Source organism: Pundamilia nyererei, unplaced genomic scaffold (genome assembly GCF_000239375.1).
Source record: "Pundamilia nyererei isolate P.nyererei 1_Seehausen unplaced genomic scaffold, PunNye1.0 scaffold00004, whole genome shotgun sequence".
Classification (NCBI taxonomy): domain Eukaryota; kingdom Metazoa; phylum Chordata; class Actinopteri; order Cichliformes; family Cichlidae; genus Pundamilia; species Pundamilia nyererei.
This window is the reverse complement of record NW_005187405.1, coordinates 4411657-4437164: the sequence shown is the minus strand read 5'-3', so window position 1 is coordinate 4437164 and position 25508 is coordinate 4411657. Positions and strand designations below refer to the sequence as shown.

General features: G+C 40.5%; 1 protein-coding gene across 2 annotated transcripts in view; it reads left to right on the top strand.

Annotated features, from left to right (window-relative positions):
• ephb1 (EPH receptor B1) overlaps nucleotides 1-25508 on the top strand; it is a 165791-nt gene that overhangs the window by 42038 nt on the left and 98245 nt on the right. For both annotated transcript variants that reach the window (XM_005721271.1, XM_013912804.1), the window contains exon 2: nucleotides 9746-9810. In XM_005721271.1, coding sequence (XP_005721328.1) covers nucleotides 9746-9810 — 65 coding nt within the window. The remainder of the gene's footprint in view (nucleotides 1-9745; nucleotides 9811-25508) is intronic.

The window sequence follows — 25508 nt, the reverse complement described above, 5'->3', positions numbered from 1 at the left end:
TGAGACTCCTCAGTGTGAAAAAGAAGTGTGTCATATGATTGACTCACTCACACCTCCATATGACTGTTAAATCGTCTTATACGTGCAGTCAGTTCAAGCTTAGTGCTTTTCCCAAGCCCCATGGGCACGGGTGATAATTTGAGTTTTATTGAAATTCAGCTCCAGTGGGTTCAAGGTGGTTGAAGGTCGTTCTTTTACTGCCACAGATGAGATGGAGTGAGAGCACGACATCAAACCCTCAAGGTCCCTTCTCTGTCTGACTCCACGATTTTCTGACTCTTTTCCTCTCTACCCATAGGGGAATTATCGAAGAGTCACAGGTCAATTTTGTGGCACATCCAAACACTGTTAACAACAGGATTTAATAAGATATTGCTAGCTGGTATTTGGTTCCCCCCATTAAACACAGGCTGACAGAGGTGCTTGGCCTCATTCGTAAAATTGGGGAGAAACTACCAGTAGCATAAGTGAATATGTTCTAACCTAATCTTTAGGAAATAAAGGACTTTCTGTATTGTCTTAATTTGTGCTTCCTTTTAGAAAGCCCTGATATTGTCCCTTTGCTCAGACAGATGGCACCCACAGTTTTAGTTATACAATGGAGGTTTAGCAGTGTCCTGACGGGAGGAGCAGCAGAGCTGTGCTGTTTTGGGTGTTGGGAGCACATTTTAGTGCGTGCATACTTTTTTCAATAGGTTATGCATGAACTTTTTTCAGCTGTTAGCGGGATGCTTGTGCCCACGTTTGGATGAGACTGTCTTGACTGTGTGTGTTTTATTGAATATGAATACTACAAGAACCACAAAGAGACAGAGCGTCTTTGTTTATGCTGGTTGCAAGACACAAACAGTGTGGTTTCCAAGAAATGATCCAACTCCACTGTTCAGCTAAGGTTAGATCAATTTCTAGATAAGATAACACACAGCACTGCCTCATGACATGCTCTCCGTCACAGTGTCTCTCCGAGTATCTCTCTTTTTATGAACAGCGAACGCCTTCCTCCTTCCTCTTGCTCCTTCTCACTCTTGTCTTACTATCCACTTTATTTTTTCCTTCATCTCTGTATCTCACAGTTTCTCTCTGCCCTTCATATTGGTTCTGCATATTACAGGATGGTTATCTCAGTTCAAGTGTATTACAGTGTGGCAGACGAGGACATTCATTTCTATCTCCTGCGTTGCCCTACTAGCCTCTGTGTTGTTATAAAAGGCAACTAGGGGACTCACATTGTATTATCATTCAACCTTTGTAAACAATTGAAGTTTATTAATTCATGCATTTATCTCAGTTTAACAGTTTTACACGTTGTGATTCCTCTATCACAATCCAGATAAATGTATATACATTCATGTGAAAAAGAAACTTTTCACAGGGATCTGTAAAACACCAAGTACAACCTGTGATTGGGTATCTTATAGAAAGATTTTTAGCAGCAATAACTTGGAGTAATCCTTTTCATTATGACTTTTTCATTTTTGGAGGAATTTTGTCCCACTCGTATTTACTGCATTGCTTCTGTTCCTTTAGGTTTGTGGACATTTTTGTCATTTAAGGTCCCAACACAGCATTACAATTTAATTGAGGTCTGCACTTTCGTTGCCCATTCCAACGATTTGATTCTTTTCTTTTTCAACTATTCGCTGGTCTGCTTGGGTTCATTGCCCCGTTACATGACCCTATTTGGGACAAACTTTACCTGTTGGACAGATAACCTCACATTTAACTCAACAATACTTTGGCTTTGGAGTTTGTGGTCAACTCAATGCAAGGAGCACAGGTCCTCTGGCTGCAACACGAGCTCAAATAACACCCGCCTTTATCACCCCACCACTGGTGTAAAGTGTTTGGACTGGTGTATTTGGTTTTCTCCAAATGTGGTGCAGTGCATTATGGCCAGACATCTATACTTTGGTGTCATCTGTCTAAAGGACATTGTTTCCAGAAGTACTGTGGTTTGTTCAGGTGTGACGTTGCAAACCTTATCTGTGCTGCCATGTTCAGTTTGGAGAGAAGACACTGTTCTTCAAGCCTTGTAAAAAAAAAAAAAAAAAAAAAAAGAGAGAGAGAGAAAGAAAAAAGGCCATACTTGTCAGTCTTTGTACCGTCTAACATGCTTACTGAGGTCTGCAGAGGTCACTAGGTTACTTAGGTCTTGGGTTCTTTGTAAATTTTCCAAGTATTACACTGTGTTGCCTGCAGGTTAATTTGTTAGGATGTCCTGGGAAGGCATTGTGTTCACACACCTCAATGTCCATGTTGCTTTTGTAGAAGTTAACCTGGTGAATTCGATTGCTAGAATAGCTTAGATTAGCTGGCAGCTACTTGCCCTGTTAATTGCCATATAAACAGTAAGAGTCTACTTATTTTTTTCTTTCATTTTCACATGACTGTATTCCAGCACATGCAGGACCTCACTAATTGGTAATTCTTACTGTCCTAATTAGAGTGAGGGGGACTGCACTGGGAGTTTCAGTGAATGACATAATTCTGTTCACTCAGCACTTCCTGGTCGACTTGAAAAACACAGATGATTTTACTCACTCTGAATAGCCCATTAGCTATAACTTATAGTGGTAAATGTCAGCCTCACGCAATCCCAGTGTGACCCGGGCATGGTACTTCTCTGTGGCTCATTGTGTCTCTAGGCAGGAGAAGTGATGACAGTAAGCTAGAGCTAACTTCTGACTTTCATGTGAAGGTTAGAAATGTCAAAACTATAGAGTAGACTCATTCTCCTTATGGGAAACTATTAAATTGCAATTTTCTCTGTGCTAGCCCTCCAACATAGAGTTTTGCAGAATTTAATTTTTCCTATTTTCCATTTTGGTACTAGGAAGGAATCTCCTTGTGCAGTTCTTGTGCTGGAAAGTCATTTTCTTTGTGTCCTTGTGACTCACGTAAGCCTTATCAAACTTTTAGTCTAGTGGGACTGACGGAGTAAATTTTATCCAGCTGTGTCAATAAAGTGATCAAATTTCCACTGAAATGCTTTTATTGGAAGCAACGGAGAGTGGGTAGGAGCAGGAGTTGCAAATAGAATAAATGACAGTGAGTGGGTGTGGCTGAGTGATTGGGAAGCCAGCCAAAGCCTTGTTCCACAGCCAGTGAACCATCGGAGAGTAGTCTCCCTCTCTCTAAATGCTGTTTTGTGAGGTGAGGAGCTTGATAAGAGTTGTAATTACCTCATTTTACTGCAGCAAATTGCCAGGTTTCTTAAAAGCAGACAGGCTGGCTGAGGCAATATCAGCAGTAATGAGTATTGTGATGATTGTGGGAGGGCAGTGCTGCTTCCATCTGGATTATTGCTTGGTCACTGCTGCTGGTCTGCTGCTATAGGAAATCTGATCCTGGGCAGTTTTGTGAGGACAAAATGATTTAGGTTTAATCTTGTTATCAGTTATTAGTATTTAAGATTTTTTCCCTTAATTATTACTTTTAGGCATTCGATAATGCTGTGGATTTCATGTGCTTTTCATTTTTATGAGCTAGAACCCATAATCATGACAAGTAAAATAGAAATAGTTTGACATAATTCATTTTACATGTGAAAAATATAGAATATGTAAAAGTGTAACTAATGTAAAATCATATTATTGAAATTTTTAAGATGCACTTGTACAGATACAAATACAAGCAGAGCTTGTTAGGAAGCTATTTTTTATTTTTAGAATAAGCTCGGGTCATAAGGTTATGCCAGAGAACCCTGAATAAAGCCTAGAGATCATCAGCTCAGTCTTGTCTCCCAGACTGATGCTTATGATGTGTATATTGGTCTTTTTTGGGCGCGTCTCTTCTCCTTCCTATATTGAAAAGGCTTACGCAGGGGCAGGGTTCGAACCCCTCCCTGGTAGCCTGTCATTAACAGGAGGCAGAGCGAAATACAGACAGCTCTGTGGCAGTGTAAAGGTAAACAGAGATGGCTAAAGTGAAGGAGATGAAAGACGGTGTTAAATGGAGAGTGAAGAAAGTTGCAGGGATGAGGGGGATAAATGATGCACTGAGATTAAGGGACGAGAGGAACGAGGGAGAGATGGGTGGATGAAAAGGGAAGAAAAGAGAGAAGAAGGTGGAGGTAAAGAGAAAGTGGAAGGGTGGGTGGGTAGGTGGTGGGGTTATGATGAATTAAAGATGACACTCTCCGGCAGCCTGGTTTCTAAAGATCACTCTGTCTGCTAATGTAATGTTAATGAATGCAAATGATGTGCCTAACCTCTCTCCCCTGACCAAGCGAGGGAAGAGAAAAGAGTGAAAGAAAGGAAAAGAGGGAGAAGAATAGATGAAAAGGTGCAACGTGGGGGCTTGTGTATAAATGTGCTGTTCCTACATTATGCAGGTAGCTGAGTGACAGACTGACCACTAAGATATGATCAGATGCATGAGACTTTGGTGTTGGTATAGCCTTTGTTTGACCATGTACCTGTCTGTATTTGCCAAGCCTGCCTCAGGGGGGGCTGTTGTGTTTTCCTGCTTCAATACCATAACAACTCTATTACAAACCGGTAACAGCGGGGAAAGAATGTGGCTGCTCACCAAGTGCCGCAAGGTTGAATCTTAAATTGTATGCGACACAGCAGCCCAGATGTGCGAGGCCAAGGTAATGTCACCTTCCTGTGATGATAGGATAATTTCATCAGGTTCTTCAGATGCTGTGTGTTTATTAAATTTCTGCTCTTACAAGACATTCTTCTCAACAGCTGCTGCTGAGCACACTTTGCCTTGTGCTGCCCTGTTCATCTTTATCTTCTAGACTCTCTCTCTTTTGTCTTTCATACGTGTCTGCTCTTCTTCCACGGAGCGAAAATTATATTTTCACACAGCCGTCGTGAGTGACTGTTAGCCAGGCGCGCTATTACTAAATCTGTGTGTATGAGTGTGGGCAATCTGTAATTTGTGAGCCTGTTCGTTTAATGGAGTCTGTGGCTCAGAAGATGCAGGACTTGTGTATCCCATCACTCCGCGCTAATGTCTCGGAGGAGGCTGGCAGATTTTTTTTTTTTTTCCTTCAGTTTTCAAATTTAGTCACATTGTCATTTCTGTCTTCAGGGGGACATTGAAGTAACACATTTCTTTTGATGCATTTCAGTTGCCTGTTCTGTATCTTCTATTTAAAGTAAAAATCCTTCAGTATGAGTGACAGAGCTTTAGTGTGGCACGGAGTAGAGAAGTCTCACATCTGTGTTTGTATGGATTGTCTTCTTTGTTGAACATGGTGACTCAATCAGATATTGCCTTTTTATATTCTTCTTCCCCCTGAAGCAGTACTGTGCCATAACTGCAGTTTCCAAATCTGCTAAATGGCCTTAACCATGCTGGATGTGAAGCAGTCTTTTCTTTCGAAATCAGTCGAATGAGTGGTGTCTGTCTGCGTGAGACACTTCCACATGATTTGTTCGGAAAATACTTCACTCTGTCAAAACGTTCTTTTTATATTCATAAGTCCCCTGAGTGGACGGCTGATTAGTTTGGGAGATGCAGCATCTTTCGTTCGTGTTTGTTTGTCACTTTGTTTTCAGCCCTGTATTAAGATGCCAGGCTCAGCAGGCTACCATGGGGTTTCATCATTGTTAAGTGCTCATTCCAATCCCGCTGATTTCTCCACTTGGTTTTTCATCTCCGTCTTTCTGTCTATTTGTCTTCTTTTTTTCCCTCTTTTTCATTCTTTATCCGACCATCTTGATTCCATCCCCCCAAGAAAAGATAAACCCCACTTACATAATGTCATCCAAGGGCCTCAGATCTTCTTTCGCTTTGCTGCTACAGTCACAAAGAGAAGACCCTTAAAGCTTTGCATCCTGCATCTGGACGTGATTGTCTCATTGAATTACAAAGTATACCAGCATCCTTGAACAGGAGGACATTGGGGAGTGGGGGGAGGCTAAAGAATAGATGAATGTAAAAGATGGAAAGAGAATGGAAATCCGTGGAGAATGGCCTGCTGTATTGATTGAGGAGCCAGGAAGCTTCAGAGAGGCACTTCGGCACATGTTGTATCGACTAGTGGCCATACAGTCTCAGATTGGCTGCAAAGGAGGGAATTACACAGACATGTTGGCATTCTGACTTTTAAAGCGTAGAATTAAAGTCATGCATGAGAGCTAAAAGAGGGCAGAGAGATTGGCCAATTCATTTTTGCTGTTGTTCCTTCACTGAACTCCCGTTCTATTGATGTTCTTTAGTGTGTACAACTTCCACGTAATCATGCGTGTCTATGCGATGTGTCATGCGACTGCTTGCTGACGTGTAATTGTGCGAAGAGAGCTGCCTTATCGATCTATAATGCAGAGCCCCATCAATGTTTAATGTAGTCTCTCTCACTCTTTCATTTCTCTCCCTCCCTTTCTCTAGCCCCAAATGGTAGGCTGCTTCCAGAACCTACCATTTGGTATTGATCTATCACTTGCTGCTAATAAGAAGGAGCTGTGCTCTCGGGGATTGGGAGCTGCAAGGCCTCATCTGAGTCTTGGCTTTGGCTTGCGACTTTTGGGTTTTGACTGGTACTCTTGCAGTGTTATCCAAGCTACATCCATTGTATGATAAAGGGTAACTAATATTCTGTGATGCAGTTGCAATACAGCCTCGAGCCTTACGGATCCTTGAATGTATTTAAGGCTGGTGACGCCGACACCTACAAGCCATTGTTTTCCAATAGATTTATGAGCCGTGGCTGCTTAGTTAACATTAATCTCTACATGTTAACAATTTTCACAAAGACTCAACTACTGGTGAAACTGCCTGGTCTTAATTTAGTGGAGCTTGTAGGTGGAGCTGACATAGCAGAATATGAATACAGAAGAAAACACACTGGGCTACCTTCCAAACACTAGGGACATGGCAAGGTCCTTTCCTTGCCTTGCAAATGACTTGCTGTAAACTTGGAGTGCATGGACGACTAATTGCTTTTACAATGCTAAGGAGTAACCCAACATTAAGCTTCTAGACAGACAATAAACATCCCGGGTCCTTGAAACGCAATTTTCAGTAATGTATTGTTTTTAACTGCACTCCATACTGTATTGTGTTTGTGTTGGGGGTGGGGTGGGGGGGCAGAGTACACCCTGGACAGATCGCCACTCCATTACAGGGGCAACAGAGAAACAGGCAATCAACTGAAACTAAAACTCATTATAATAACCAATTAAACTAACAGATTAATTGTTTATTATTTACCCAATATTACCCAATATTAAATAAATTTAAAAAATACCTATACCAAAATTTAATTAGTGTGTAACCTTAGGCTATTTAGATAACTTGTAATTTCAGCAATAAAAAACAATGTTTCCTCTTTTTCGAAGAGATGTTTCGTGTAATTAAGTTGATTTTATAATGAAACTATTCAAATCCACTTATCATTTAATGGATGAACGGTTCACAGAAGTGCTCATTTAAAAGCCCCACACATACACATACACATGCACATACACAAGGGACATTTTCAAAATCTCCAGTGCCAGTGGACAGGTGTGCGAGCAATGCCATGATGGCTGTTCGAGCCCCTCCCCGTTGCTAATCACCACTTAGCATACTCCATTTACTCATCCGCTACTTTGATATTCTGCTAATGGTAGGCATTAGACCACATGACTCTGCTCATCCACCCCTCCCTTGGGCCTTTGACCTTTTTTTTTTTTTTTTCGTTTCCGCATCCTATCTTAGACCGAATCCCCTCCAACCCCAACCCTCCCCCTTCCATTTTAAAAGGAAATAGAAAAAAAATGGTCGACCAAGAGCCTGTGTGATTTGACTAAAGCTTCTGTGATTTCCCCAGAGAAAGGTTTGGCAGTCCCCACAATGCTGGCTGGCGCTGAGGGCTGTTTCATGCTCCTATCTCCCCAGCTGACAGCAAGTCGTACAAGCAGGCAGGCAGGCAGGCAGGCAGGCTGGAGCTGGCTGGCTGTGGAAACTAGACAAGGCAAGGCTGATCTTAGGGAAATTGAAATACTCTGATGGAAGCTGGGTGTGAACAAGGCTGTCACTGTAGGTGTACACAGAAAATTGCTCTCTAAGTTGGCTGGTGCATGAGCAGAACGGGTGTCCATCTGCGTGTGTCCTAACATGCATTGTGAGTGCTTGTGTGTGCAGGGGCTAATTGGTTTCATGTCTGAGGACAGTTTCTCCCAGTAAGTAGAGATTGAGAATGAAAAGGCTCTTTTCTTCTTACAGGTGGCTTGTCACTCATCCTTACCACAATGTACTTGTTTTTAAATTTTTTTTAACCAACGCTCTTGAACCACGGATGACGGGCTTTGAGTGTTCCGTCATTTGGAATGATTTCAAAATGCACAGCGACTTCAGTGAGACTCCAAATTAGCAGCATCTGCGAGTGCGTGCTTGTTCTGGGGGAGTAGGTAAAGGGAGGGTGATGAGGGCTGGAACCTCTCCTGGAAATCTTGAAAGAGGGCATCGTTGTGTCTATGCATTTAATCAGAGTGAGATTTCTCCCTTATCAACAACACATGTGGGTTGTGCTAGCCAACCATTTGCTGTGAAAGTGGAAGAGCTCCAAGCCAAACACACAACGACTACAGTTCCTATGAAAATTGCACACACACACACTTTCTGCTTGTCTACTACAGAATGCAGATCATCACACAAGCATACCATTCACCCTTCTGTCTCGCAGTTTTTAATCTGTCTGGACACAACACAAAACAACAAACACAATGGAGTGTATGTCGTGGCAGGGGACATCGGAAAATGTGAAATATCCTTTGGTTCACTCTCTGTAATATTAATGTTTTAGGACCGAGGATAAACTGTCTGTTACAGGGGAAATTATCAATCTATCATTACTCTGCTAAGGCCAGCATGTCAGTTAGTCCATCGCTCTATAAATCTGTATTGCAGGGAGAGGGGCAGGTGAGCGCTTTGTGAAAACTGCCATATTTCTCTCTTCTTTCCTTGAGCAACATATCATGTACCAGCAAGGCAGATATTAATCAAAAAAAGAGCTGATAAACTTCTGGTGTGAGCTGCCAGACTTATTTGTCTAAGCTATGTCCCTGAGGATTAGGAAGGGGGCAATCTGTGTTCTCATATTGCACTGATATGTGGCCAGATATGACATGTTGTATAATAAAAGTCCAAACAAAGATAAATCCAATCCTTGAACATTTCTCTGTACTTTTTTCTTCCTTTTTCAGGCTGTATTGTGTTACTCTTTCATTTTGTGTAGCCTAAAGTTATCCAACATAGGTCATCATGTTTTTTGGCAGGCGTTTAGAAAATTAGCTAATTAATCTGAAATTAAAAAACATTTTATGGCTTGCAGATATATGCGTTTTCATAACTTTAGGTTAAGGAAAGCTGACGCAAATACATCAGAGCCTAACCTTGGAGGGCTCCTTCTTCATATGTGAAGCCAACTCTTTTTGCCAGGCCATCTGCAAACCTCATACAGTGTATCAACATACCCACTTATCTTTCATAATACTTGCACACATATAAGCAGGACAAAGGCAGGATGTAGTCTAGTACTGTATATAGCGAGATAACACAATGCAAAGAGTTTTTTTTAGTCTCTCAGAGGTTCCTTCCAGCAAAGTGCCAAGGATTTGTTTCTAGTCTTAACAGAAGAGTAACAGAGACGGATGAAACACTGTAGGGATTCTTGCTTTCTGTTCATCAATGAGTGTCAAGCGATCACTGGGGCTTGAATATAATTTAGCTGTGTGGGATGGTACTCAAAATAGCTTCTGTGTGGCTAACCGCTGGTTCTCTCTGTCTTTTTCTTTCTTTGCTGCAGAGACCTTGATGGACACTCGGGTGGCCACAGCTGAGCTGGGGTGGACAGCATATCCTAATTCTGGGGTGAGCCCATTGTTGCCAACACATGTTTACATAATTAAATAAATCAGAAGTTTCACTTCACACTATTTTTCTGTTTTTCTGGTAAATAGCTTTGTTGGGTATGTGTAACATGACACAGAGCACGTACAGGTTTACAGGCAGACAGACAAATAGGCAGGAAAGCAGGGAGGATGGGAGTTATAGTTATAGACTTAAGCAGTGCCCAATGTAGCTCCCATTATGGGTATTATTTTCTCTGTGTCCCGGTTCATAATGACTTAATAACATAATGGGTCCACCTAAGTCCCAGAACACAGTACCTAAGTCCCTGTAAATGGAGGCTGGGGGGGATACCATAGACATAATGATACTGTAATGATACATTTATACAGGGAAGTGGAGGTATTAGGATGAAAGAGGGAGGAGGAGCTAAGAGGACAAAAAAAATGCTCAGGGCTTTTCAGATTTAAAGGGAACTATCTGCAGCTTTTAGGTATTCTCACAGAAATGGAATGAGGCTAACTGGAACAAAGTGGAACAATATTCCTCTTTTCTCTTTTTTGATTGAAACTCAGTATTATTGCCCTGTTATGCTAATGGAGCGTTTTAAGACCTTGTTTTCTGTATTGTAATTCGATAATTCAATGAAAGGCTCCATAGCACAACAGTGATATGAATCTTACAGGAGCTATCCAGGATAGAAAAGGACTGTTTCCCGCATTTTCTGGGTCTTTAGGTCTTTATGAGGCATTTTACACACGTGTAAAAGGAGCTTTTATTGCTACCGAGCAGAGCTTTGACTCTGTTTAAGCATTAGAGTGTGGCAGGGGTTTTTTGTATTCCTCAAGGAATACAAGCTAAAATAACCTGTAATAACCTCGTGTGTGTGAGTTTGCATGTATGGCTGTGATATTGTCATCTGCACAATATCTGGAGTGAGCCCTTCTCATTGTGGTCTCCACAGTTTGTTTTTCTCTTATGGTATGAGCCATGTCGCAAATTCCTTCATGATTAATCAAGAAAACCCCAGTGGCAGATGGAGCAAGTGGACAGCCATTGTTAACTGTCATTATCCCCTTCTATGTTTCTGTCTCTCTTTTTGATTTATTCATTTATTTTTTATTTTGTTTACTTTTTACTTTTAATTTTGCCTCGCTGTTGATATTCTCTTCACAAACGGCTAAAACACAAATGTTGGTTAGATACCTTTTTTCTTCAAAAATGTTTAGCTGATATCTCAAATTAGCTGATTGCAGATGTTAGCATGACCAGGATTTCCTCTAGCTTAACCGACTGACTTCCTATTTACTACCTACACATATTATGGGCTTAAATAAATGCAACTCTAGTCGTTCCAAGACTTTATAGACCAACTTGATCAAATGGTGAACAGCAGTGTTCACCATTAGCAACATTTGCACGATGTGCAAACTGTAGTAATGCCATCAAAATGATCACGAAGCCAAGTGTTTTTCTTGTAATACGAGCATGCCCTACCAAAAACTGATAGCTTTCGCCATGGCACATAGAGCTGTGTCTCATGTGCAGCCTCAAATCAGCTGCCCACAGATACTGAGAGACCTACATACATATGGCTGGTGACCATCACAAAGACACAACACATTTTCCACACATAAAACAGATAAATGTTTAAAAGCTGTTCTTAATAAGATCTGACATGCATACCAAAGGTGCAGCACAACAACACTAACAGTTCAAAAATAATAATTGTTTTGACAGATTCATGTTAAATGTTACATGTGTATTTGAATTGTATTTCTGCCTTTCTTAATGTTCCCTTCTACTGAACAGGCAGGCAGTGACCCAGCAACCAACACTTACCAGCTGTGAACAAAAAGTATTTATGGCTTTAAAGGATAATTAGTCCGGTTGTTTTGGACCAAAACTACAGAAAACAATGCATTAGATTTGAGATTCACTGATGCACCAAACAATAATCAGCCAAACAGCCATAAAATGCTTCATTTTATTTTCCAAATAAGATAAATTATTAAGCTTTAACATTTTCTCTAAATAAAAATAGAGGGGTGCAAATAATAAAGTTGCTATACACCCACCTTTACCTGACAAATTTTACCTTCCCAAACAAAGCAGGAGCATTTGTACAACAAAACAAGTGTCAGGTGCTTATATCATATATCATCATATCATTTTCCTTTAAATTATAAAATTACCAGATAACAGGACATCAACCTTTTTCTCTTTTTCACTCATCTCCATAATTTTCCTTTTAACTGCTTTGATTCCTTTACTGCTCATACCGAGGCTCACGCTGCCTCAGGTTGAGGTTGCTGACATCTGGCTAGCTCTGAGCTCTGGTTAGCTTTAGCTTTAGCCACTTTGCCCTTCTTCAAGTTGGGCATGTTCAGCTGGGTGAAAGTGATTTAAGTGCCTCATTAGGTTTATTTCAAACATTTTTGTGGTGGTTCCCCTGCGGTTTACCATGATGAATGATCACAGCCACATGCTAACATGTCATTAACATGTAGATGTGGGTGTGAAAGTGACTACTTGATTGCGCCGCTGTGTGCTTTTTGAGCATGCACGAAATTGAGTATCTTGTACACATGTCACATGTGAGACTCATCCGCTGCTTTATGCCTGAGATTTGGAATTACACACTTTGTCAAAAGAAAGCAAACAAACAAACAAAAAGTATTTCTAACTGTTTTGAGACAGGAGCTATTGGTCTCATACTAAACTTTTAACTCTGAATGTGCTAATGTGCAATAAAATATTTCTTTTTCAGCTTGACATTGTCACATCTTTATATATGAAAAGAGAAAGAAAATCCAGTGAGACTTGTTGCGTTTAGACTTCTACAGTGCTGTTACTATCGAAGCAGATTCAGTTTAGCCAGCCCCCAGGCACACAGAGACATATCTGACTTGTCTGAGTTGAGCGTAGTTCAATCCTGCTGCTATTGTAAAGGTTCAGGGAGGGAAAGGCCTGCTGTAGGACGGATACACAAACTGTTTACTGGTAGAACTTATTACACTATGCAGCTACCGTGACCTTGAGCGTGAGAGATGCAGCATGACTGTGAGAAAATATTCATTATCACGCACACTCACACAATTAATGTAAATCCAGTTTTTAATAGATTTCTGTGCGAGCTGAGATGTAATAACTTAGTCAATATCAGATAAATTCCCACGTGTACAACCCTCACCTCTGAGAGCTGCAGGCGAACCTCTTTATGTGTCATGCAGTTAATTTATCAACAGCCTGAACCTTCAAAAACAATGTTTTATTGCAGCTTTTCATAGCTGAATCAATCATAGCTACAGCTATAGATAAAGATTGCAAATGCCAATCTTAAAACCAAGACTGTAGCCTGAGGGGTGTGAAAAGTATTGTCATGTAGATACAGTATACTAAGTTTAGCTCTGTGTGTGCAGCCAGTAACTGGGCACTCAATTTGCTACTCTTTATAACCTTAACAACTGCTTCTCTGACACCACACAACAAGAGTTAAAGTGCACACACTGCATGGTTCCTGAGCTATTTGATACAACTCATTAATTTTCTTTAGTAACTTTCCCCTCAGGAGTTTTTAAGCAGTGTATTTGTGTGTCTGTGTGCATTTGTGTGCTTGGCTGACTCAAAGGGTTAATTCGGAAGGACTCCAGAAGCAGTGCCATTAGTTCCAGTTGTGTAAATGCAAGAACATCAGAGTTAGGCATGCAGACATATAATGGAATAGCAGCAGTGTGGTATGGTAGCAGTTTTCTGGAGAAAGAAAGTTAGTTTGGAAGGTATAAAAATGTGGAGAGTAAACAATATAATATTCTTTCATCATGTGCCTTTCCGCTGCAGTATTTTTTTTTTATTGTTTCAAATGTCTATTCTAAAGTTTTTTTTGCTCATTCTGTCTCACCTTCATCCTTGTGCGTCACTCTCATGCTTTTCTCCTCTCCCTTTTCCTTCTGCTCTCTGCCTTGCTCTTATGCACACTCCCTACAATAAATAAAATATGGAGTCCCTGAAAGGCAAGTATCCCCCAACCTTGTGGCCATGCGACAAAGAGCAGACATGAACAGCAATGACACACACACATATACACACAGTGACTTAACCAAAGCACAGTTTCTGTTCCAGTTTTCAACAGTCTCTCGGTTTTACTGGGGCAGCTGTGGCTTGAGTGGTAGAGTGGGATGTACTACTAATTGGAAGGTTTGTGGTTTGATTACCCCTGCTCCTCCGGTACACAGTTTTTTGGTGTCCTTGGGCAATAATCTGTGACACAAATTGCCGGCCCAATAGATACTTTAGGTTGTGAGGGGTGAAGATAGTAAATAGAATAAGAGTGCTGTGAATGGGTGAATATAGCTTGTAGTAAAAAGTAGAATAGAAAATAAGTTTTAGGTAAATTAAAAAAAAATGTGTTAAGCCAATTAAATTTATGGTGAAGAGTGTAATCGCATGAAAAAAGGTTGGGCACATTTAGACTTTGGTGAATGCAAAAAGGCAACCATGCAGTAAAAGTATATTAAAATGCGAGTATTTCTTCAACTCTGATTGCATTGCTACTTTTTCTCCATTAAACTAAATAAACTTAAATTAATTAAATTAAGGAAAAGTTCCCTCTTGTAAAGTCTCAGAATGTCACGTAATCATTAAGCCGTAAATGACAAACTAAGAATGCTAAGTCAAGTACTGTTATTATGTATTTTCAACTGATTACAGCTTTAGAAGTTAAATTCTTTGGCTCAGACCTTGAGTTTGAAGAGCCAGCAGTCATGGGCTCCTCTAAGTAGATGGCTGACAATCTGAAAATGGAGCTAAGTGATGTTTACAAAGTAGGTAAAAGCTATGAAAAGCATTCTGCGCCTCCAAATTCTGATGTCTAAAATGTCAAGACGGGGTCATAAAAAATGTCGTGGAGTGGTCCAAGGCACACTTGAAGTTCTGCCGAGATGTACTTCAAGGAACACAAGCTTAATGTGAACTACTGACTCAGTAACTGTTGCATTTGCAGCTGTTAGAAAGTCAATGACTTATGATTTAACTTAAAATAAATGTAAAACTGTACTGACATTTCAGCAAAGGCCGGTCTGCCAGTATTGTTTATAATACTCTGGCTGCACTGAAGTGCAGTAGGATGCCAAAAATATGTACTTGTATTAAAAATGGTCAATCCACAGCTCAGATAAAGCTGATGAAAAATGACCAAAACACCCCCAATGGATTATCTGGTTCATTCAGAAGAAAAGCTGAAATAGTGCTACTTGCTAATGCTAATATTTGTCCCTACTAATTTTGGAAATTTTGGAAAAGTAGCAGCAGGGAAACTGTGTTGTTGGTTAAAAAAACATATTGTAAGCAAGTAAAAAATGAATGATGTTAAAAGAAAATGTTTTAGTCTGGTAACTTAAAAAAATGAGGTGACTGAAGGAGAATTCAAAGTCATGTGATACTAAACTTCATGCCATTTATTTATTTATTTTTTTTAAATAATTTTGGTAAAACGGGAACCAGAGATGCACGACTGCTTTCATTTTGGATCGGGTGGATGAAACTAGAGGAGAGTGTATGGAGGCAGCGAGAGGGTAAAAGTAGAGAGACGGCTAAAAAAGAAATGTGATAGTGATGTTCGAGGGGCTCCGGGATCAGGAAGGGGTTTGGGGGAGGATTAGAAGAAGCTGGAGTGAGAGAGGGTGAGGGATCAACTGTGTGAATGGGGCAAAAAAGCCAAACCTTTGGCCCCTCAACATTCAGCTGTGTGTTTGTGTGTGTCTGTGTTCAAGAATGCTTGGGTTAACTCGTGTGAGTCAAGAAGGTCACAGTTTGACTCCAAGCTTTAAGAGGAAGATCCTAGGAAGGGTGGGTGGGTGTTGGGAGGGTCGGACCCGCGATCAGCGGGTGGCAGTGGCTGTACGGACGAAGGCTGTGGGTACTGTAAACTGTCGTGAGGCAGGCCAGGTTGGTTGGATTGTCAGGGGCTTAGGAAAGAGAGGGCTATGTGTGTCTGTGTGATTGTGTGGGTGGGTGGAGGTGGGGTTGGTGTGCAAGGGAACATGATAGACTGGAAAGCTGCAGCCAAAAACAGACAAACTGAAGTAAATGCTCTGAATGAAATGAATCATTACTGACATGAATCAGTAATAGCATGGTTAATATTGTTGCAAATATATGCCATTTATTAATTAATTAGTTAGTGTTCTGCTTATTATTAGCCCATAATTTGAAATAGAAAGAGGGTTGATTCACTTACCTTTAAATATCTGCATCTGTGGAACAAACTCAGATAACGGTAAATATTCAAGTTTGTTTACTAGTTAGTCTTTAACCCAGATAATCTTACATATAATATGTATAAAGTCCTCGGTGGGATACTTCAACTTGTTGCTGTCGAGAACTTTGACTAGCTGGTAATCATTTGCTGTGTGGATTTAACACGGTACATTTATTTGCTGTTATGCCAACAGAAAATGCACTCTTTTTTTTTAACGGTATTTTTCACCTTCAGTGACTTAAAGAATCACTGAAGGTAACAATGTCCCAGTTGTGTCCACCCGTTTTTATAGTTCCCCCGTGTTTCCGTGTTATGAAATTGTAGAAAATGTAGTGAAAAACATTTAAATGTCTTTTCTCAAGCTGTAGTGCATTGAGGATTCGGGACCACCAAGGCAGCGTAAAATGGGGCGTGAGACAGACGGCGTGAGATAACGAGGAGAGTTTGGAAGCGCCCCTCTCTATTGTTGTGGCAGGTGCATAAGATGGTTTGGAGAAGCAGTGGAACTCATCATAATATGTTTGTTTGGGTTTACTCTCTCTTGTTCTTCCACATGTGAGATTGTGTGTGCTCAGGCATAAATTTGAGTGGCTGAGAGTGTTGTATATCTGCACCTGCATATGTGAGCATGCACAGGTGCTGGAAGAGGAGTACCATTTTTGGGCGTGCCCTATATGCTCCCCCCTGTTGTGTTCGGTGCTTCGGCAACGCTCCTGCGGACCTTAACTGCACAGGTGTCAGCATACACTCAGCATTTCCTAAAGAGCACAGATAGATCCATAACGGCCATTTCACCATCTGCTGACCAGACTCAATATACCTCAATTATTCATACCCTGAAAGACAGACAAACACTGGGTCAATGGAGATAAGGGAACACAGGAGGGAAAAGTAAAGTGAGGGAAATGAAAAAGAGAAAAGGGCAGAGAGAACAGAAAAGGGGGATGATTGAATATAGATGGTCAAAGAAATGGGGAGAATTCATGGAACGTAACACCAAAGCAGCACTGAAGGAGAAAGGATAAAAGTCATATCTATACCTATACTGAAAGTACTTACACTTGTATCCAGGGTCAGCCTTTAAGCATAATTTAAGTGATTTAAAATGCTAAGTCATTGGCTAATTTAGTTGTTTTAAGGTTTCATAAAGGATAAAAACAGAAAAAAGGGGTCACATGTAGTTTAAGGTCTGGTGCTAATTCAGTGTGTGACATGTTAACTCAAAAAAAATTAAATACCTTGGTGGTTGATGGGAAGGACGATTTGGAGATATTTTCCGATACTGCTTCTATTATTGATTTATTCATACCTTAAAAATCGGGTTCAAAGGTCAAAGGGAAAAGTTAAATAAGGAAAGTGGGGGGAAAATGGCAGAGAGGAACGGACAAAGGGGCTGCTTGAATGTAGATAATATGTGTCAGAAATGATGAAGGGAAAGGAGATCAAGGACGCGTGTGCAGGAATGAGAGAAAGAGGGATGGAGGTGAACTCTGAACTTAGTGGGCTCGAGCTGAACTGGAATGAGAAGAAGGGAAAAAATGACTGAGTCATGCTGGCTTCACTTCAGAGGCCAGGTGAGAAGAGTGCCTTCATTACATACACGGAGACCCACATACCTGTGCGTGCACACACACACACACATGCTGGATGTCAATTTAACCGGACATAAGCACATGCTCATCATTACACATTCACCCACATAACTCTTTATAAACTCTTTGGGAATATGGTTGAAAAAAAAATTGGATGCACGTGCACATTTGTGCAAATGCGCACACATACATATAGTAGTCATTGTCATACCAGTGGGAGACCTGTTTCATTTTACCTCCAAGATTACGGAGTGTGATTTAGTTGTGAAGCCAGACATCTGAATTTGCTCTGAGCTCAGACGCGGGCATATCTGCCCAGCGTGAAGACTGGAATGGTAATACAACGAATCACTCGGATCACAGTGCATTCATGGCTCTCTGTCGGAGGGTTTTGCGTGGATGTAAGTCTTTGCTTGGGCATTTGTGCGTTTGTGTTTTCTTAAAAGTCTTATCCAGCGTTACCTCTCAATATTTTCTGTACGCAAATGAGACTTGGTCAAGACAACAGCGTCTACGTTTGGTCACAGAAAGATAAAAACGATACACTGTTTGGGAACTGTATGCCACAATTCCATAATATTTCTCCCTCCCATTATTATTTTTTCACCTTTCCACCATTTTTAAATATTCCCTTTTGGAATGAAATAACATGTGGCTGCCTCAATTATTGATTTCCATCCTTTGGATTCCCTCTGCATAAATGTAGGAAGTGACTTGGATGTTTTTTGGAAACCAAGGACATTTTTTTCCTTTTGTCTAAGAATAAATAAAAGAACAAAGGAATAGAAGTGGGACAGAAAAGAAAGGAGAAATGACTCTTAAATCTTAAATTTGGTATGAATTTGGAGGAGTATGCAGGAGCGCCTTGAGTTTGGCTTGTATGTGTGGGAGTGATTATGTGTTTGCTCCAGTACCTGCAGCACCTGCTATTTCAGCCGTCCTACAGTTGGCAGAAATAGCAGTAAACCCTTCCATTCTTCTATTCCATCTTCTCACCCTGACTGCTTGTGACTTTTTTCCCCCGCTGCCTTTCTTCACTTCAGCTTGTCTGTCTCAAAGCGTCGATTCTGTCTTTTCACGATCTGCATCTAACCACGAACCGCACAACGCAACTACCCCACCCTACCCTGCCCCACCCCCTCCCTATCTTTTTGTATCTTTCTGTATGGATGATAAGGCTGGTAGGTGTCGTGCTATGTAGGATTTATATACACACAAGCACACATGCACAATGTACATCTCAAATCATTAGCAGCCTTTAATTCATCATCAGTCTGTTTAAGAGACAATATTCTCTCATTTCATTCAAGGAATATTATGTTATGTGAGAGATTTGGCGGCCTTCAAGTGAAATATAATCTCAGTTTTCTTAACCTGAACATTTTGATATTTGCTATGATAGTTAGAAATGTCACATCCTATGGAAAGGCATCCATACATACTTCAGTGAACAAAAGAACATTTAAAAAGGACAGCTGACCTGCCAGAAGTGAAATACATTTTCTGTTAAATCGTGGTTGATCCTGTCTATAGATGCTAATTTTTTATAAGTACCTAACCTAACACACATACATGCTATATTTTATGCTTAAAGACCTGAAACTGCCTCACTTTGCAAAAAGCTCGTGGTGCTGTGTGATGCTGCAGGTGTGCGATAAAATTCAGGAGAAAAACTCAGAATAACACATTTATGAACACTTTATTCTTTAATAGCTGTAAAATTGAAGATCAAAGTGAAAACTTAACATACATGAAAGGCGCTTGGTGATTTTTGGAGAGGATGGCGTGCTCCTCAGGCGAGTAAAGGAATGCAAATGTATGTTTTGCACTTGCTGTGATATTTATGGAGCAGTGCCGCTGCTGAAATGTTGAAAAAGCCCAATGTTCAGACTTTGTCCTGTGTGCTGTAAAGGAGGGGCTTTGAGGCTTCCATGAGTTACGATCGTGAGACATACTGAAAGCAGTGATTTAGGCCACAAAAAGGATGTTTTTGTCCTTCTTTTCCTGTCATATTTTTGCTCTTCACATTCTGTTGCAAATGTATTTTTCTGTCACCCCAGTTCCATTACTTTTCGACTTTTCGTTTCTTTCCCTATGCATGCAAATATACATAGTAATAATTCCTTATTTAGTGGTTTTATGATTCTCCAGAATAAATTCATAAGATTGCAGAGGTTTTCAGATTTCAGCTAAACACTGCTTGAACCTTTTACACAGGGTGACTCAAGGTAATGTTGCTACTGGTAACCTAAAGTCGTGCTGAGGCAGTGTCAGCTTCATGGTTTGTCTCAAGGCACCTGAGTGGGTGTTACCAGGTGCATTGTGCTAGAAAAGTATTCAAAAAACAGTTTTATGCTTCAGCACAATAACCTTAACCTTCTTTTTGTGCTTTTACACGTCTAGTTGAATTAATGAAGGTTTCCAGACCACTTGCTGATTTATCTCTGGGCTTATTAAATCTTTCCTATGTGAATAATTGCGTGAATATCTTAATCAAACAAATGTTTTGAGATTAAGCAATTTAATATTTACTACACACAAAGCTGCACTAATTACTGTTTTGGGGGTTTTGTTGTTTTTATCCATCAGTCAAAGTTGGAGCATTTAAAATTAAAAAAATATAAAAAAAATGTTGATGTTGATTCCAAAATATAAAAATTTCCAGTGCAATACATATTATTAAAAGCATAAGGACAACAGAGTAAAAATAATTAACTTTTTTAATGGGACAAATAAAAATCTGTCATTACACATCCTAATTTATTTATTTATTTATCTAAAACATTTAATTGATGTCTGTTTTTCCACATCAAGCAGCTTGCTCTGCCTACCAGTCTTTAGGAATTATACTTATTTTAATGATTAAATATTTAAAAACAAAAAAGAGGCTTCTATATGAAGGGTGGTTGTTGCCAAGTAAATGCAGAAAGTCAGTTAATTGCAGGCTTGGCCATTGGATCCCAGACCATTTTAAGGACCAAAGTGCCCTTGAGAAAGACACTTGAACCCCAATTTTCATCCCTGAAAACAATGCAACCCTGTCTGGGAGAGTTCAGTTTACTGTTATAGCTAAAAACATCTGTATCCAAGCAGACAGACTGCTTAAAGCAACTGGCTCATAATTGAAAATGCAAGCGTTAATAATTCCATTTTAAAAGTTGGATGGAGAAATATGAGAGCGAACAGTCTGTGTGAGTTGTTCACTGAATGGTCCAGAGTGCAGTCACGTTCTGTGCCTCTCTATAAGAAAATGAGACAAAAGACATACTAAAAGCATTTGGAGCAGAGAATGAAACCGAATGGTAACTAATATGTCAACAGAGCACAAATATCACACAGTCCAGTTCACTAGCGCGGACCCAACGTCCAAATATGAATAAAAAATATTTGTTGATAATGTAGCAAGAGACCTCGTTGAGGTCTGGCGGTGGTTCGTCGTCCTGGCAGATCCTATTGATACCTTTAGAGGAAGCTAATAAAACAGGGGAATGAATGGTGGGTCAAAGAGGAATTTACAGACTTATGACCGAAAAGGAGTGTTTGAGGCGCGGTCTCACTATCTCCAGTTGTTGAATTGTTTGGTTTACACTCAGCAACTGCAACATGAACTTACTTGCTTCAAACCTCAAGTCCAGTAAATGTATTGATCAGGGTATGGGCGTGGCAAGGGAGCAGATTTTCAACGAGACTCATTTTGCTTTAGCCAGCCAGACAGACCAAGTTCTGCTTGGGCTCAGTCAAACTGTGTGACTGTAATTATAGAGTGGCTGAGATCTGGCAGGACTGGGAGTGTTTCAGACATCACCATTTCCTCCCCATCCATCACATTCAGCCAAGCGGAACTAGGCCTCAGATGCCCCGCAAAATAATCATTCCTATGCAACTGCCCTGACAGCAGCATCCATTCAATAACACAGCTGATCAGAAATGATAATAGCAATCATGCCACTGCATATTTTAGGGGCTGCAGCCTGGCCGTGTGTGTGAGGTGGCGGATGAGGTAAAGCGTTCGAAATAAGTGATTTTGCAGGAGATTATGAGCATGTGTCTCAAAGTTTGTGTAGGAAGGAGTGAATAAAGGTGCCAAGACGGACCACTGTTAGTTTACATGAAATGTCCATTCTATTGACTTCAAGGAAAAGACCCAAAGGTTGAAATGCAAATATCCTCATTAACGCAGAGGGATTTGAAACCGCCTTTGGGAAGAAAAAAATACTATCTGGATTGTGATTACTGTCGGCAGTGAGCTTTGCAAAATGAGAAGAGTGTCTTTCAGAAGGGGCATAAAGAGTTCAATCCCTATCTCAGCTTCTCGTGTCCACCTATAATCCACTGTCCTTCTGAGACCTTGGCCTTTACAAACCTGTCAATGTGAATTTCACCCGCACGCATACCATTTCTTTTTCCTTTCTCTCTCTTTTTATCAACAGCCAGGATGTATTCAGGGGTAATTATTAAAGAAAAATCTTTATAGGTACACTTTCCCTCCTTTAGTTCAATGTTGTGTTGTCATGAATAACAAATAGGCTCATTACTGAAATGCCCATCCCGAGCTTGTAGTAATAAAATCAGTCTCATGCTTGCCTCCACCCACACGTTTCAGCCCTGCAATGATAGATGAACGGACAACTCGTTGTTAGAAAGTGCTCAAAAACATTTCAACCTATAGGCGCTTGAGGGTGTAGACTTCAACAAAGCATCCAAGCATAATTTAGTCCTAGGATTTTTTGGGTAACACTTAAAAAAAAAAAAAGAACCTCATCAACTAAATTACTTCAAATGCTAACTTCAACACCAAAGGCATTAACTGAAAAGGGCTAAAACAAACAAAAAAAAAAAAAATAGTAAACTGCATCAACAAAGTGGAGTCGGGTTAAAAGTTTAGGGGAACACAGTGGTGTTGAAGTGGCTCCATTTGATTGTAGCTTTCTACATCTCTTGCCTTGGATCCTGCTGTAAAAGCCCATCGGCAGACTGAGTAATGGCTGTTTTGATGGACATTCAAGAAATAGTTGCCAGACACTCATCTACTATTTGCAGTGGCATTTTGTAGACCTTTCAAGGCTGTGGAGATATAAATGTGGAAATGCTCTGAGCTGCTCATCACCCATCTGTGTGCAGTATGTCTGAGCATGGAGCTGTATTAACTCGTGCTGATAGATTTGAAAAGCAGTTTGTGAGTGTGACTCCACTGAGAATCAGACAGCAGGCTGGAGGTTAAAGATCAGCTGAATATGTGCTTCTCTGCTCACATCTTCTGCTCGTGTGAATTGACTGATGCTGAATGATGATCTAAAAGTAGTCAAGTTCTCCCTTTGTGCGTGTGTGTCAGAGTCGCAACCCGACCTACTCATACCAAATGTCCAATTTTAAAACTGAAGGTAGAGGTACGGTGGAGTCATGATAAAACCTCTGTGGGTTGTACATATATTTTATGTGCAGCAAAGCTCCTGAAGCAAATAGGGGACTGATGCTCAGTAAATCCTAAATCCACACATGAATTATACACAGTGTCGGGAAAATTAAGGTGGGGTACTGAAAAGTTGGGCTTTATCACTTGTAGAACACAACTGGAATTTGTTTAGGGCAAGAGTGCTGTCTGGGCAGAGTGTGCAGGAGGCATAACACAGGATGGCCAGTCATTACGAATGGGTGCAATTGGACATCGTACACAGAATTTCTATTACAAACCTGACGATCCCCCTGTCTGTGTTCTTACAACCACCTCTGTTGGTTTATGTAAAGGTCAGGGTTGCACTGTGTGTCTGAAAACAACTTTACATAGACTCACAGAGAGTGAGGGAGAGAAGGTGAATACTGCAGAGGGGCTAAACACATGGCTCTCAATTAGAGATCAGATATTCGAATCTAGCTGGTCAATGTGTTTTCTCCGATATTTGCAACATTGGAATGATTACAAAATGAAGTTTACACCTGTTTTAATGCGTCACCCAATCACAGTTTGCTCACTGTCTGTCACATAAAAAATGTATTTCAATAACTGCTAATTATTTTCAATATTGGCAGCATCACAAATGCTGAATTGTGCGGAAATAAAGTTCTGAGACTCTATTCAACATTACAAAATTCCTGTCATGACCGGTGGTCTAGGAACTACATTAAGATTTAGTTTCCATTCTATAAAAAAATAAGTTTCTCATTTCCTTAAGGTATCTTCTTATACTGCCCCAACCATGCCTCCTCCAAATGACTCATTACTCCAGCCCATTTGGCCCATTATTTTCCACAGATGTTACATCCTTGTTCTGATTGGTTATTCCTCCCATCTCTGCTTGTCCCCAGCCAAATATTGGATGCTGTAGTCCGCACAGAGCAAGACTGTGGCCATCTGAGCTGCTCTGTGTTATTTTAGTCTTTGAGGATAATGGCAAGAGATCAATGTGATGGATGGTTTTTATGAGGGCAGAGTATTGATGGCTTGATGGCAGTGAGCTGAGGCTGTGGGAAGGGGAACATCAGTCTGAATACATTACCCCCACCCTCTCAACCCTCCCCCTTTTTCCTGATTCCTCCCCATTCCTGTTTTTTTCTTTTATTTATCACTCTGTATTTTTTCCCCCTTTTCTCAACCCTCTCTTCTCCAGCTCAGCCAGCTGTAACTGGTCATTAACACAAACATTAAGAGCTCTATGAATCCATAGCTCCTCCATCTCCTTGCTACTGCCCATAAAACAGAGCAGCAATAATGACACACACAATAGCCACACTTGACAATCAGGGGCAGGGGACAAGTGTCTCCTATATTAATGGTAAAAGCAAAGCTATTAGAGGGGTGCCGGTGGTTACTTTAATTGGCTTACAAATAAGTGTTGAGTTAAAAGGCTCTCGGTATTTGACAGTTTTTCATCAGCAAAAAAAGTTTAAGTTCAGTTAGGTTGGTAATGATAAAATATGAATTAGGTGATGCAAAACTGTGTAAAATAAAACTAGCTGGGAGTGAGCTCATTTTATAGAGGCACATAAACACGCTAGTAAGTGAAAATTGGCATGTGCATGCAAATACTCCGGATATAAAAACATCAGTGGACATTAACAGAATTAAACTCCATAAAGGACAGCATGCAGAGCTTTTGGTCCATATTGACATTATAGCATCACACAGTTGCTGCAGATTTGTCAGCTGGACACCCATGATGCGACTTTCCTGTTGCACTACATCGCAAAGTTGTTCTATTGGATAGAGATCTGGTGACTCAAAGGCCATTTGAGTACAGCAAACTCATAGTCATGTTGAAGAAAAAAAAAAACAGACAGAGATGATTTGATGATTTTTTGCGACGTGATGCCTTTTCTCCCCAGAAGCAGGCACCAACATGGGTACACTGTGGTCATAAAGGCATGGGCAGGGCGAGCAAGTGAACTCACTTTGCTGCCAACACCAATACCAGCATGAACTATTGATACAGGGCAAAATGAATCAATGCTTTTATGTTGTTTACACCAAATTCACAACCTACCGACGCAATGTTGCAGCACAAATCAAGACTCATCAGGCCAGGCAACATTTTTCCACTGACCAGTGTGAACTGGACAAAGGTAACTTCTGTTCTTAGGTGACAGGAGTGGCGCCTAGTGTGGTCTTCTTCTGCTCTCGATGTTCATTTGATTTTTTTATTTTTATGTGCATGCTTAATTCTGATATGCATTTTTGTGACTAGAACAGGTGTTTAGATGTATGGCTCGATTCTATTCGAAAAAGTAAAATTTATATTTATTTTTTCGTTGGTCTGAGAAAGAGCCTCTGGCAAGAATACACAGATGCCACGAGGCAGATACATTTGGCTTAAATGATTTAAAAAGCACAGAAAGCATAGGCCATGGTTCTCAGCCGGAAAAGGGTGGAGTGC